The sequence below is a fragment of the Peromyscus eremicus genome, chromosome 3 (genome assembly GCF_949786415.1).
Source record: "Peromyscus eremicus chromosome 3, PerEre_H2_v1, whole genome shotgun sequence".
NCBI lineage: Eukaryota > Metazoa > Chordata > Mammalia > Rodentia > Cricetidae > Peromyscus > Peromyscus eremicus.
In genome coordinates, this window is record NC_081418.1 from 107,437,409 (window position 1) to 107,451,084 (window position 13,676).

At 44.7% G+C, this 13,676-nt stretch overlaps 1 protein-coding gene across 3 annotated transcripts in view; it reads right to left on the reverse strand.

The window, feature by feature from the left end:
* Positions 1-681: 681 nt before the first annotated feature.
* The window catches only part of Suclg2 (succinate-CoA ligase GDP-forming subunit beta), a 279,164-nt gene continuing 266,169 nt past the window's right edge, over positions 682-13,676 (reverse strand). For all 3 annotated transcript variants that reach the window (XM_059258255.1, XM_059258257.1, XM_059258256.1), the window contains one exon: positions 682-1,708. In XM_059258255.1, the coding sequence (XP_059114238.1) occupies positions 1,593-1,708 (116 nt within the window). In that variant the 3' untranslated portion in view covers positions 682-1,592. The remainder of the gene's footprint in view (positions 1,709-13,676) is intronic.

The window sequence follows — 13,676 nt, forward strand, 5'->3', positions numbered from 1 at the left end:
ACCACGTGTATAGTTTCATTTCTTCCTGCCTCCAAACTGCTTAATTAGAAACATCAATATACAAGACAGACACAGGCCTTTTCAAAGAACAAAACTCATACTGTTGATTGTTAGCTAACTGACAAAATTCACATTTACTTCTTTTTACTGTGTAAACTAGTTATTAAGCTATCAGAAAACAAGGCTTCAAGAGACTTAGTAGTCTTCACTCAGTGCGGTGTTCAAGAAAAGACATATGACTTGATCTAGTTGATGTTTTATTTCTCCACGGCACATATGTATATATACTTTTTACTTTATCCATTTGTGAAGTGTGTGAGAATAATGTAAAATGAACGAACAAAATCGTGTGGCCAGCTGTGCACTGGTTGAGTGGATGGGAACACTGTTAAGGGTGATCCCTGGTGTACATCACAGTGTTTGACTGGACCACGTCACCCTGTCCAAGATCAGAGACATATTTCTGGACTTGTGTCTAATATGGCAATTTTAGTCCTTCACTGAATCACCTGCCACAGCAAGGTGTGGAGCTTGACAAGGCAGTGTGGAGCTGGAACAATCTGGGGTCAACTGCAGTTTCGTAACTGGAGTTAGCATTCAGGCCCAAAGGCTGGTGCCTTCACAGGAAAAGAATGGCGAAGCAAGGATAAATTGACAGAAATGAGAAATAAGCAGCTAACATACCACTGAAAAACGATTTTATTTAAAATGTGTATCAATACAAATTTATCAAAATTAAACAAAAAAATCAAATTAAGAAAATTCCCATCACAAAAAAGCACATTAGAAAGGCCACCTTCTCAACACTGACATTTCCCATCTCTGACAAGCTGGTAGATGTGAGGTGGAAGGGATGAGAGGGAAAAGCCTCGCCACCAACACAGCTTGATCTTCGGTTTTGCCACTCAATGAAATGGCTCAATCACTGTTTCATAAAAACCAGCATTCACCAACTCCGACATGAAACTGAACCTTTCATTTAAATTTGTAACTAAGGCTTCTGGCTGCAATTTGGTGTGAGGCAGGCAGTATATTCAACATTAAGGCACAGGGTAAAATGTGCGCAATGTACATGTATTAATATGGGACTCTCAACAGAAACCACACTTTAGAACATTCCTGGGCTTTCTAAGAGTGGTGGAATTAGGAGCCTGTGGAAACCACTGTTCCTCGATGTGTCCTTCTGGAAGTCACTATGTTAACTAGAATCCTGTCTGAACTTGTGAGTCCTGCAATTTTTCTATTACAGAAGATTAAATGTTCACAAAGTTCTTGTGGATGGACCTAGATCAGGCTTCAAATACTGTACTTATGCACACTATTTGGCCACATTGACTGTGGCCCAGAGCTGGCAGACCCTGCTACTGACTGGGCAAGAGAAAGTGTGAAACTGTAAGATGTGATTTTTTTTTTTTTTTCAATGACTACAGTGCAAAATCAGCTTTAGGCACTCCGGATAGCTTATTTGAGAAAGTTCAGACTTAAGAATTTTTCAGGTAATGATCCTTGTGTGTGACCCTTTCCCAGTGAGATAACATTGCTTTCACAGTGTTGAGGAAAGTGCCCTTCTTCACAGGAGCCCAGGGAAGCAATCACTTCTTTGCCACACTGGCAACAGCTTTCTTGGCTGCATCCTCCAGGTCCTTGGCTTGTGTAATGGGGAGTCCACTGCTTTGGAGGATCTTCTGAGCCTCCTGGACATTAGTTCCTAAAGGGGGGACAATGACAACTGTCAAATTCAACTGCAAGCGGGACACCTAGTCACAGTGGACAACTGAAATCCTAGGATGCCTGGTTTCCCTTGATGCCAACAGTTAATTCAACGCACACGGCTTTTTCTTGTCAAGCTCCGGCTTTTCAGATATACCCAGATGACACGTTCTCTCCTCCCCTTCTCCCCTTTTCACTTTAATGAACTCGTATTAGATGACACTGCCTGTATTTTCTCCAGTACTCCAAAAAAGAGAAATAAACATTCCCTAAGATCATGCACACTTTAAGTTTCTCAGCCACTTGCTCAGTAAGTTTGAAGGAAGAAAATCTGAACTGGAGCTGTCTCTTCACTGAGTCTGGGAGAAAGTGACGTAAGCATCTCATGAAACTGCTCCTGTGTTCTTATCCAGCTGCCAGATGGCCTTGCTCTACTGGCCCAGATAAGAACAGGCATTCAGTCAGGTCAGCATGTCTTACACAGAGACGATGGCCAGGTGAGCGGACTGCGCTGATATGGTAGCATTGGTTCTTCTGGGACACTGAGTCTGCTAGAGCAGTGGGAATCGAACCATGGGCCCCTTGAGCAATGACCAGCGGAAGGCACTGAAGCCTTCACCTCTGCCATGCATTTAGAGTACGGTGTTTAGTTAATCACTTACCTTCCTCGAGTTTCAACTACTTAACAAAATATTTTGTTTTATGAGTGCTTTGCTGGCAAGTATTGTCTGTCTGTTCATGCCTGGCCTGCAGAGGCCAGGAGAAGGCATCGGATACCCTGGAACTGGAATCACAGATGGATATGAGCCACCTTATGAATGTTGGGAATCAAACCCAAGTCCTCTGGAACAGCAGCAAGTGCTCTTAACACTGAGACATTACCCTCTCTCACATCCCTCCTTCTCTCAACAAAACCTTCTCAGCAGCTCCCTACTTCCCAGGCTTTTGTGTGTGTGACCTATTGAGTTGAACTAAGGCTGGTTGCATGAGTGTGGGCGAGACATCGTTACTGGAACATGGGCACCAAAGAAAGTATCACCTGTTATCACAGCCACCACCATTGTCAGTAGTCCCTCTGGGAAGGGCGGAGCTTCAACTTCTTTATCTCCACACATAACTGTCTTCTTTGGAGCTAATATTCACTATGTACTTATGCATGCCAGGTATATGCCAAGCAACTAAGATGCAGCATATGAATTTCAATAAGAGCTATGAGTAGGTCCTATTGTCTTGCTTTTAGAGATAAAGTAAGTGAGTTTATGGAGGTGATGAGTGGCAGAGAACAGACTTACCTGCTCTATGTAATAACATAATTCTGCATGTTCCACACACTTCTTTGTAATATGAAGACGGCAACATAATATGAGGGAAAGCATTTTGTTAACGACAATGTCTCTGTGGCATACATGGTGAGCTTTCCGCAAAGATTTCTGCTTCCCTTCTACAGTGTAGGGCTGGGAAGGGGCTGCCTGGACAGAGATTATTTCCCAAGTACTTCTCCAGGTAAGTAGGATCACATGACAAGTCTGCCCAACAGAATGTGAGTGGATACAGAACACATGCTTATAACTATCTCCACATGACTTCTACTTTTCTGTTTGACTTTCAGCTATGTTACCAGTAAGGGTAACTCTGGGGGGCACCTTTTTAAGATGGCAATGACTTCTTCGGCCTAGACACTTGATTATGATGTGGAGCCCAGTACTGGATTCACTCATCCTCCCAGACTCTATGTGAACGAGAATGAGATTTCAATAATGCTAAACCCCTGATACATCAACATGGCTGTTATTCAGGGGCTGGCTTTACTCTGAATCAAATACTGTGTGTGTGTGTGTGTGTGTGTGTACATGTAGATGCCAATTCAGGTGTAGATCCTCAGGGGCTGTCCACCTTGTTTTTGAGACAAGGCCTCTCATTGGCCTTGTCTCAGAATCTAACAGGGATGGGATGTCACTTCTTAGGTGAGACATAAAAGTGTTGTTCGACTCTTAGATGGTCTTTTAATAAAAAACCTAGAGTCAGATATTGGGGTGAAAGCTGAAAGATCAGAGAAACAGAACAAGCCAAAACTAACCTCACCTTGCCAACTCCTCAGCCGATTTTGTTTCCTCAGAATGAAAGCCTCTGAGGGTCTCAGCTGAACTGCTTTAGTTCCTGATTCCTCACGCCATATACACCTTTCTTTGTCCTGCCATGTCAGGATTAAAGGCGTGTGCCACCAATCCCTGGTTCTGTTTCCAGTGTGGCCTTGAACTCACAGAGATCCAGATGGATCTCTGCCTCCCGAGTGACAGGATTGAGGGTGTGTGCCACCACTGTCCTCTATGTCTAATTGAGTGGCTGCCTCTGTCCTCCGATCGCCAGGCAAGTTTATTAGGGTACACAATACATCACTACATCAAAGGCTGTGCTCTCTGTCTTACCTGCTCTAACACTTCTCTATTTACGCTGGCAAACCGCCACGTTTCAAGCCACCCTATAGACAAAGCCCATTTTCCAAGCACCCAAGGGCCACCTCTAGCCAACAGCTATGGAGGAATGAGGCAACCAGGAACAGAATCCTATTACCAACCACAGAAGCCAGCTTGAAAGTGAACTACCCCCTTAGCAAGCTGTGAGGTGTCTGCAGTTCTGCCCAACACACCTCTACTACAACCTGGTGAAGACTGAGGGTGAGGACCCAGCTAAGTCATACCCAGATTCCTGCCCTTGGATATGTAAGATATTCACACCTCCTCTGTTACATGTTCAAATTTCGGGATTATCTGCCATACACAGGCAGATGGAAAGCTTTATTACTTCATTAACACAACCCCAGTGTGCATTCTGATTCATTTGGTAAGGTTTGAGTCCCAGTTCCAGAGGCTGAGCAAGACAGGGTTTGGGCCACGGCATGTGTTAGGTAAGAGACTAAGGAATTCAGACAGTAATCTGTAGGTGTGGCCCTCATGGAGCAATGACAGAGTGAAGCAGAAGCCTGGCCTGACCCCAAATTACATCTGTGGACCAGAAGTTTGATGTGTAAATGTGTAAATGTCCTTCCAAAGCGAGATGGACTGGGATACCTTCACCATCTGTCCCCGCCCCCAGTCTGCCAGAGACAAAGTAACAACAGCTTTTCCTTTCTATCATTCTCTAGTCTCAGCACCCAGCTCCCCAGACCTCCACACAGCCATGGAACATACTGGCCTCTCCTGCACCCCCATCCTGTAATTTTGGGGGTTAGCTTGTTTTTCTCATGGTTCCATCCATTCTGAGAATCATTCACTCAGAATTCTCTATTCACTATTACCTGAGTTCTCCTCCACGTGTAAGGATGAATTAGATGCTGATTTTTAAAAAACTCACATATGAAGCTGCATTTCCTTGCGACCAACAACATAAATAATTCAGGTCCTTAATTAATATCATCTGCAGCATCTGGCTTAGCAGCAGTATTCTCAAGGGGAATAAAAAGGATGGATGTTAAAATTCACAAGTGCCTAGGCAGGCACCCAGAGCCCCAGCGTCCTCTGCCCTGGATACCTATCCACTCACTAGAAGCTGTCTCTCACAGTCTCCTGGGCCACCCTCCTTGCCACCACCTTCAACGTCCCAACTACAGCAGCCTTGTCAAGTGGGCTGCTAGAGTCTTCCATGATCTCTACACGGCAGCAGGGATGAGCCCTGTGGGGAGGCTTAGTGGCATTTCCTACAGTCAGGGCAGTACACATCCACTTCGGTGCCAGTTTGCTTCTCAGGGTATCTTGCAGTATCCGCCACATGTTACATCTGAGCTGACAGACTGAGGACAGAGTCACACATGATGATGCCTGAGGAGAGAGGTGTGGGCAGATCCTTTTCTGATCATCTTGCAAGTAAGAGGGTTCTCTAGGGGCCTTGGCTGTGACTTCATGCCCTGAGGCACTCTGTCTGCCCCGGCTCCTCTCCAGGGCAGGCTCTGAGATGCTACCAATTCTCTCACTGTGCAGCTCTGATGCCCAGGGGAAGAGGCCTCCCTCTCAGGTTATGCAGGTGGGCATGGTCAGGGGGAGGGGTGAAGGGAGCAGCTTACACTCTTTCTTCCTGGCAAGTCCTTCAGTGCCACACCAAAACACCCAACTGCTTCCTAATTCCAGGATCTACTAAAGCGAGTTTTAATTATACTCACTGTTACACTTTAATTACAGCCTTAATTATTAAGCATACTCTAGCAGTCTTGGAAGAAGCAGAATGCAAATGGATTGTAAAGACTATGATGAGAAATGGATCAAAAGAGAGGTGCCATGACCAGATAGAAATCAGGAGGGGCTTATGGGGAGACCAACCAGAGATACAAGAGAAGAGAGAGTCCTGAGGAACGAGCCAGAGAATGAGACATGTGAAGAGAGAGAGGCATGGTTGAAAAGGCATCCATACAGTGAAGAAACAGGGAGCTTGCCACGTGGCCTCTGCACCCGCCCCGTCCTTTCTCTTTTCTCCGTCTCTCGGAAGTCTTCTCCTGGCTTTCCCCTGGATGGCTGGGCTTCGCCCACAGCCTAGCCTGGCCAGCAATTACTACCACTTGCTTCCTCCTCCTGGTCGAGGAAGCAGCTGGAGGGGAAAGGGAAGAGAGGTTGCAAAGACAAAAGCAGCCAGTAAAACCCAGGTCCCGGGCAGCGAGGATGCCCTGGGCAAACGCCTGTGAGCCTCGAGACCGGTTGGCGAATGTATTATTGGAGTGTTTGAGGTTTCCTCTGCTCTCTGACCTCCATGGCTGACATCCATCCCCCAGCCCCTTTTCTGACTTCAGCTCTAAACAGAAACCATCAGAGCTACTTTAAACTGACATGGAATTAAGTGTTCCAAAGAGAGTTTTTATGCCTGTGCACACAATTACAACGGAAATTGATCGCTTTGCCACGTTTAAATGGTGCTGCTGACATGCTCTAATATTTATTAAATGCTGCCATGCTTTTCAATGAGGCTGCAGGACAACATGCTTAATAACCACCTGAACACATAACTGATCAAGCCGCACGGCTCGGGCGCCTGGCATTTCTTAATTCTGGCTTGACAGCCAATCGGCCGTGAGGCTATCTACCCACTTACAGGCCTTGAAAATGACAACATGGAGGAGCCACAGGGGGCACTGGCTCAAAACAGACTCTTGCTCTGCTGCTGGAGGACATGAGAAAATAATCATATTAAAAATGTAAAAATGTCTCCACCACTTCGGTAGTGGCTTCCGGCCACTGGGTGGAGGAAGAGAGCTATAAACAGACACGCAGGGGTAATTTATCATGCTTTCATCATACAGGAGCGAAGACAACACCAGAGTTCACAGGATTTGGGTGAAAAGGCACAGCATCTCCCTCCCCCAACTCAGGCCAGCCTTTACCCCAGAAGCACTCCAGTACAGAAATGTACGGAAACCTGAATCACAATTTTAATAAGTATTCACATGTATAAGCATGTGTGTGTGTGTGTGTCTGTGTGTGTGTATGTGAACACGTGTGCCTGTGGGGGCCGGAGGTCAACATTGGGCATCTTCCTCAATCATTCTCTATCTTACGTTTTCAGACAGGGTCTCTCCCTGAACCTAGACTTCACCAATTTGGCTAGCCTGGCTGACCGGAAGCCAGCACCTGCTCATCTCCCCTCACCACCAGGCCACAGCACAGGTGTGACAGGTGTGAGCTGCCACACCCACCTTGTAACACGGGCTCCAGGGATCTGAACGCAGGTCCTCAGGTTTGTGCGGTAGGCGCTTTACCAACGGAGCCACCCCTCAGGTTTTTAGACAAATGTAATGACATCACTAGATGGACTACATCTTACCAGATTTTTAAAGAGAATATGATGATAATATTGAAAACAGCACATGCTTGCTGCCCTACGTGATTACAGATTTTGAACTATCATAAAACTCAATTCTCAAAGCAAGCCTAAAGTCAACAGCATTTCAGCCCCATTTTACAGATGATGTAACTAAGGCACCAGGATACTTAGCAACTGACCCAATAACTCCAGCAAGTTGGAAGATGAAACAAGACTAGAGTTCAGATTTGTCTGACGTCAGAATCACCTAACAGCCATGCACCGTGGAGCACCATGCGAAAAAGAACACTGGCATTCTTTAAGCTAAACCTTCACTTGCTCTCACTAGAGGAAACCGAGGCTAGGGAATTTACTTGGTCAGTCAGTGAGCTATCACAGGCCTGATTCAGCCTCCTGTTCTAGTCAGGGCTGGCACACTATGGCTTTAGAGCCAGTGCAGCCCACAGCCTCTTTGTATGCTACTTGTAAGCTAAGAATAGTTTTCATATTTTTAAATAGCTGAGCGAAAAATCAGAATAATATTTTGTGATACATGAAAATTACATGAAATTCAAATTTCAATGCTCATAAATAGAATTTTGATGGAGCACGGCCAAGCTGATGCGCTTGCAGACTGCTGATTGCTATGCTCAACAATGGCAGAGCCAGGATGGTGATACAGACAGTATGGCTTACAGCGTCTGAAACGGTCCAGAGCTCTGCTGTCTAACTGAGGCCTCTCTTCTTTCCTTGGAGTGGAAACAGGACTTTCTACACAGCAGCAGACTCCTGAGAGTCTCGTGTCCCTGTGCCCTGCTCCTCCTTTCAAGCCATTATCAGATAGAGAAAAGCTGTTTTCTGGAGGACTGTTAATTTAGATAATGCATCACATCTCTTTTCTCTTGTTATTCTTTCAGAAATGGAATAAATTGAACAAGCATGCTGAGAAAGAGATCACGGACACACTCCCATCCACAATAGCCCCAAAGAACATAAACATCTAAGAACAAATCTCACCAAAGAGGCAAAGTCTCTACAATGAACTTTAAATCTCTGAAGAAAGGACACCGAGGAAGAGACTAGAAAATGAAAGATCTTACATACTCGAGGATCAGTAGAATTAATATTGTGAAAATGATCATTCTACCAAAAGCAATTTACAGATTCAATGCAATTCTAATCAAAATCCCTACAACATTCTTCACAGACATAGAAGAAAAAAATCTTAGCCACTTTATTTTTACTGTGAAGAGGCACTATGGCCAAGGAAACTTATAAAAGAAAAGCATTAAACTGGGGGCTTGCTTACAGTTCAGAGGGTGATTCCATAACCATTATGGCAGGAAGCACAGCAGCAGGAAGGCAGGCATGACGCTGGGGCAGTAGCTGAGAGCTTACATTCTGATCCGAGGCAGTGAGAGAGCTAACTGGAATGGCATGGATGTTTGAAGCCTGAAAGCCCACCCCCAGTGACACATCTTCTCCAACAAGGTCCTACCTCCTAATCCTTGCCAAACAGTTCCACCAACTGAGGACCAAACATTCAAACATAGAAGCCTATGGGGGCCATTCACATTCAAATCATCACAAAAAAAAAAATGTTAAAATTTACATGGAACCACAAAAGGTCCCAGATAGCCAAAGCTATCTTTAGCAAAAAGAACAAGGCTGGAGGGATTGTCATTCCAAATTTCAAGGTGTATTATGAGGTTACAAAGTCATATGGTACTGGCACAAAAACAGACACGAAGAACAATGAAACAAAATAGAAGACCCGAATATGCTGAGTACACAACTAAAACCATCTGATAGTTGATATAGATGCCAAAAACACATTGCAGAAAAGACAACATCATCAACAAATGGTGCTGGGAAAACCAGATGTCCACAAGCAAAAGAGTAAAATTAGGCCCACACTGATTACCTTACACCTGGCTTTATCCCCAAGTAGCTGAATGACTTGAGCAAGTCCCTGTCCATTTGAGGATTGAGATTCTTCATTCTGGGGTGAGCATCTTATCAAAGCACCCTGAACCCCCTACTTTTTATGAAAATTGAGGCTGATACAGGATGGCCTATGGAGTTATATCATAGCCATGGTAAGAACACATACACTGTGTGGACAGGATATTTGTTTACAGGACTTCTGTGGAAGTAATCAGCTTTGGTAGCAGGAAGTCTCTGACCAAGGTGCATTCTTCTGATCACAAAAGTAAGGTTCAGGATCAAGTCTAATGTGTGTTCACTGAGAGCTAATCCTAGATACATATGCTTTTGCTTTCAATTATGTTATCCCTCAAAAAAAGTAGCATAAATATTAATGCAAGCCATGTTCAACTGCACTATTAAATTAGAATGCAAAGAACCCTCTGGCAAGCAAAACAGGCTGCAACACTATACTCACTCTCATCATCTACAGGAACAGGACAGACCTTTGGTTATTTTTAAAAGTTGTATTCACTCTTTGAGAATTCATAGAGTGTGTTTTGAGCATACTCATCCCCTCCTCCCAACTCCTCTCACATCCACCCTCTTCCCATCCACTCAACTTTTGTCTTCTTTTTTTCCATCCAAGTACAATTTGCGCTGCCTACATATTCTTGGGTGTGTAGACTTCCATTAGAATGTATTTATTTTCTAGGGGCTATCCTCTGAAAAAAACCTTACTCTCCTTCTTCCAGCAGCTATCTGTTGCCAATAGCTCCTCAGCCAGGGATGGGCTTCATGTTTCTCTGCACTCCCTGTGCTGGGATTCGGCCTGTCATGAGCTTGCTTAGGTCTTACGAATGCTATAGGACATATCTTTCGAAGAGATCTTAAAATCTGCAAAGCCTTTCCTTTTATACCTTCCTTGTATGTTCCTCTAGTTTTCAATCCTTGTGTCCTCTAACTTATGGATAATGTAAGGTAACTTTGACAATGCCAGCTGTCAGTCTAAAATGCTGACCTTGAACTCCATTGCTCCTTGCTATAGTTTGGTTATAACAAGCATGGCCCCCTTAAAGATTCATGTGCTGTAGATTTGCTCTTCAGCATGGTGGCATTGAGTTGGTGGAAACTTTAAGAAGTGGGTTCTAATAGAAGGTAATTGCCAAGGGTCGTGGGAGTATACAGCAGGTGGTAACTAGTATTTAACAGTTTGACCCACCAGACGAATAACACTGTTAAGGAGCCCCACTAGGCAAAGTCTGTGGGTCACTGGTGTGGAAACCGGTTGTTTTCTGTCTGTCTGTAACTTTCTCAGGTGCCACCACTTACCTCCCTAAAAAGAACAGCTGTGGGGTATTTCCACAGCCCACTGGTGTGTGTTTTACATCTTTGGGCACACTTATAACTGTGGATGGTCAGGAAGATGATTTCTGTTTAAGCTACATAATTCTGATGATTAGAAGTAACACTAGAATATTTTTCATAACTGACATAGGAAAGTAACAGTATTCTTAGTCACAAAGACAGCTAATTTTAGATTTCAGAACAAATTCAAAATAGACTAGATGCCCCTGTGGAGAATACACAAAGGTAAATTCAGGTGTTTATTGCTGAATCAAGGTCAGACTTGAAGTAACTCTGGTAGACATAACTCCCTACAGTAATTCTCTTTCTGCACATACCCCAACCACTCAAGGTTGAGCCAACTAACTGATATTGTTAAGTCCTGAACTTCAGTGTCATTCTGTCTAGGAACACTAACTACTCAGGCTACATGCTTGGCCAAGTGTTACTCACTGGCCGGTCAATGTGACCTTCCTAGCCTGAGATAAACTGTGTGATTCCTTATATGTATCAGTTTGGCTCTGTCTCTGATTGTTTACTCAAAAAATGCTTTGTGACCCTGAAAATGTAACTCATATTTGTGCAGAGTTTGGCTGTGGGAGGAAGGCTGTGTGGAGCTATGGAGAGAGCTGTTGTGTATAGAGCTGGGCAGAGGTAGGTGTGTGTGTGTGTGTGTGTGTGTGTGTGTGTGTGTGTGTGTGTGTGTGCGCTGAGTGAGGGATGCAGCTGAATGGCCAGCGAAAGAAGTGTGAGGGAGAAGAGGGAACGAGGAGTGAGGGATTGTTACAGTGCGTGTGTGGGTGTGCAGAGGGAGCTGAGGAGAGAGGATGAGTAGCTAGGCAAGAGAGAGAGCAAGAGAAATTTTCAGAGAGGATTTTTTTTTTAAAGATGAAGTAAAAGAGAAAGTTACCATCAGAAAGTGTGTGTTTCCTTATTTTCCTCTCAGATAGAAAAGGTCAAGCCCTCACTGCATTCATGGGTTTTCTTACTACCCTGGTACGTACTGGAGGCTGGGCCCTCCAGGTTTGTAACAGGTAATTATGTCATGAGGACATACCGGTCAAAGACTAATTTTGGTCTCATGGACTGGACTAGTTTATCCTAAAATGTGCTGCACAACAAGAGTGAGGTGCCCTTGCTTTGGTCTCTTGTCTTTTTTTCTCACATAGTTCAGGCTGGTCTCAAACTCTATGTAGCCAAGGTTGACTCTGAGTTCCTAATCCTGCCTCCAGCTCCCAAGTGCTGCTGTCACAGATATGCACAGTTATGCCTGCTCTCCTGCCCCTTGGCTTGCCAGATGATCTCTTCTAAATTCAACTCGGCCAAGTGTTACCATCCAGGTTCTCAGAGATGAGCAGATGACAGCTCTTCAGAAGTAGAGCTAAATAAACCACTTTTCTTGATCAAGTACCAGGACCTAGGAATTTTGTTACAGCAGCACAAAGCATACTAATAGACTGCCTGAGAAGTGCATTATGGTATGTGACTCTGGGAGTAGGAGAGGGAAATGACTGAGTGTGGACTCTAATGCTAATATTTTCCTTGAGAAAAAACTGTATTTGAAGAGCTTGATATTGCTTGCCAAATTCTAACTTGACTCTCACAAAACATTTATATGCTGAGCCCGGAGCTAGACGTAGAAATGGATAGTACAAGGGGTTTCCAGAACTCTAGGCCTTGCTGCTGGGCTCTTTTCCACTTCAGGGGTCTACAAACTATGGCTCACAAGCCAGACCTGTTTTGATGTTTGTTTTTGTACTAAAAGACTTATTAGGAAGCAGGAATGGCCATCTCTCCCTGCACTATCCAGAGCTGCTTCAACACTACAGAGACCTGAGAACTGTAGCAGGGATATATGGCCACAAAGGCCAAGGGCAGGCTCTTCACAGGAAAGCTTAAAATCAGAGTGCCTATCCTCATGGCTGATGGACTGTGTGAGGTAAGAAATAGCCTCATTTGGTTCTTTCCAACTTTGCAGCCTTGCTTTGCTGTATTTCTAAGGGAGAAAATCCCCTGTATGATTTGATTTGCCAATGGCAAATGCTTACCTCAAAAGCCCCCACCATTCCTTTTGATACTTGTAGTGTGCAATCATCATTATGGAAACTTTTACTTCTGAGCTACGATGCATCAGGGTTTTACTGGTACAACACTCCCAACAGCCATGGCCAATAAGCAGAAGGTGGCATGAGATGGAAGCTATCTGTCTTCCCTGCTCTAAAACACTGTCACAAAGTCTATCTGGAGAGCCTAGGAATAGTTTCCAGGTGGTGTTCTCTGGAATAGTCTTATTGCAGGTTAACCTATCATCTGTAAAACAAGGGACAGAATCCCCCTGCAGGTCTCCTCCCTAATGGCAAGGTGCAGATCAGTCTAACTTATAGTGTTACATGAAGAAACTGAGGCATGAAGACATGAACTGATCGCTCACACAGATAATATCCAGAAAGCAGACAGTGAGTCTGTGTTAGCTACAGTGGTCCTGGTGCCTACCACGCTCTAACCACTCTTCATTAAAACAGCTCCACCTGGAGCTATAGCTCAGACAAATGGTGCCATGTGCTTGTTCTTGAAAAGACTGCCCACTGTCTGAACTGACAAGCTTGACCAGAGCCAACCACTCTATGGACAGAATGGTCTGAGATGTGCATTGAGGGCCAGTACTGATTAGCATAGCACCTGTTTCTTCCTCACCCCCAGTGTCTGCCTTGAGAAAGAGATGGGGGGAGGGATATTTAATTGGAGAATGCTGGCATGGAGAGACAAGTCTTCCCCCAGGGCAAGCCCAGGTCACCTACTGCTCTGAGGGCTTCTGCTTTAGAGGAGGTAGGACTGGTGAAGTCAAGCAGTGCCTGAGTCTAGGCCTGAAAACCTGACTAAACCTGGAGTTCGCAGTAAAAAAGAGCCACAGT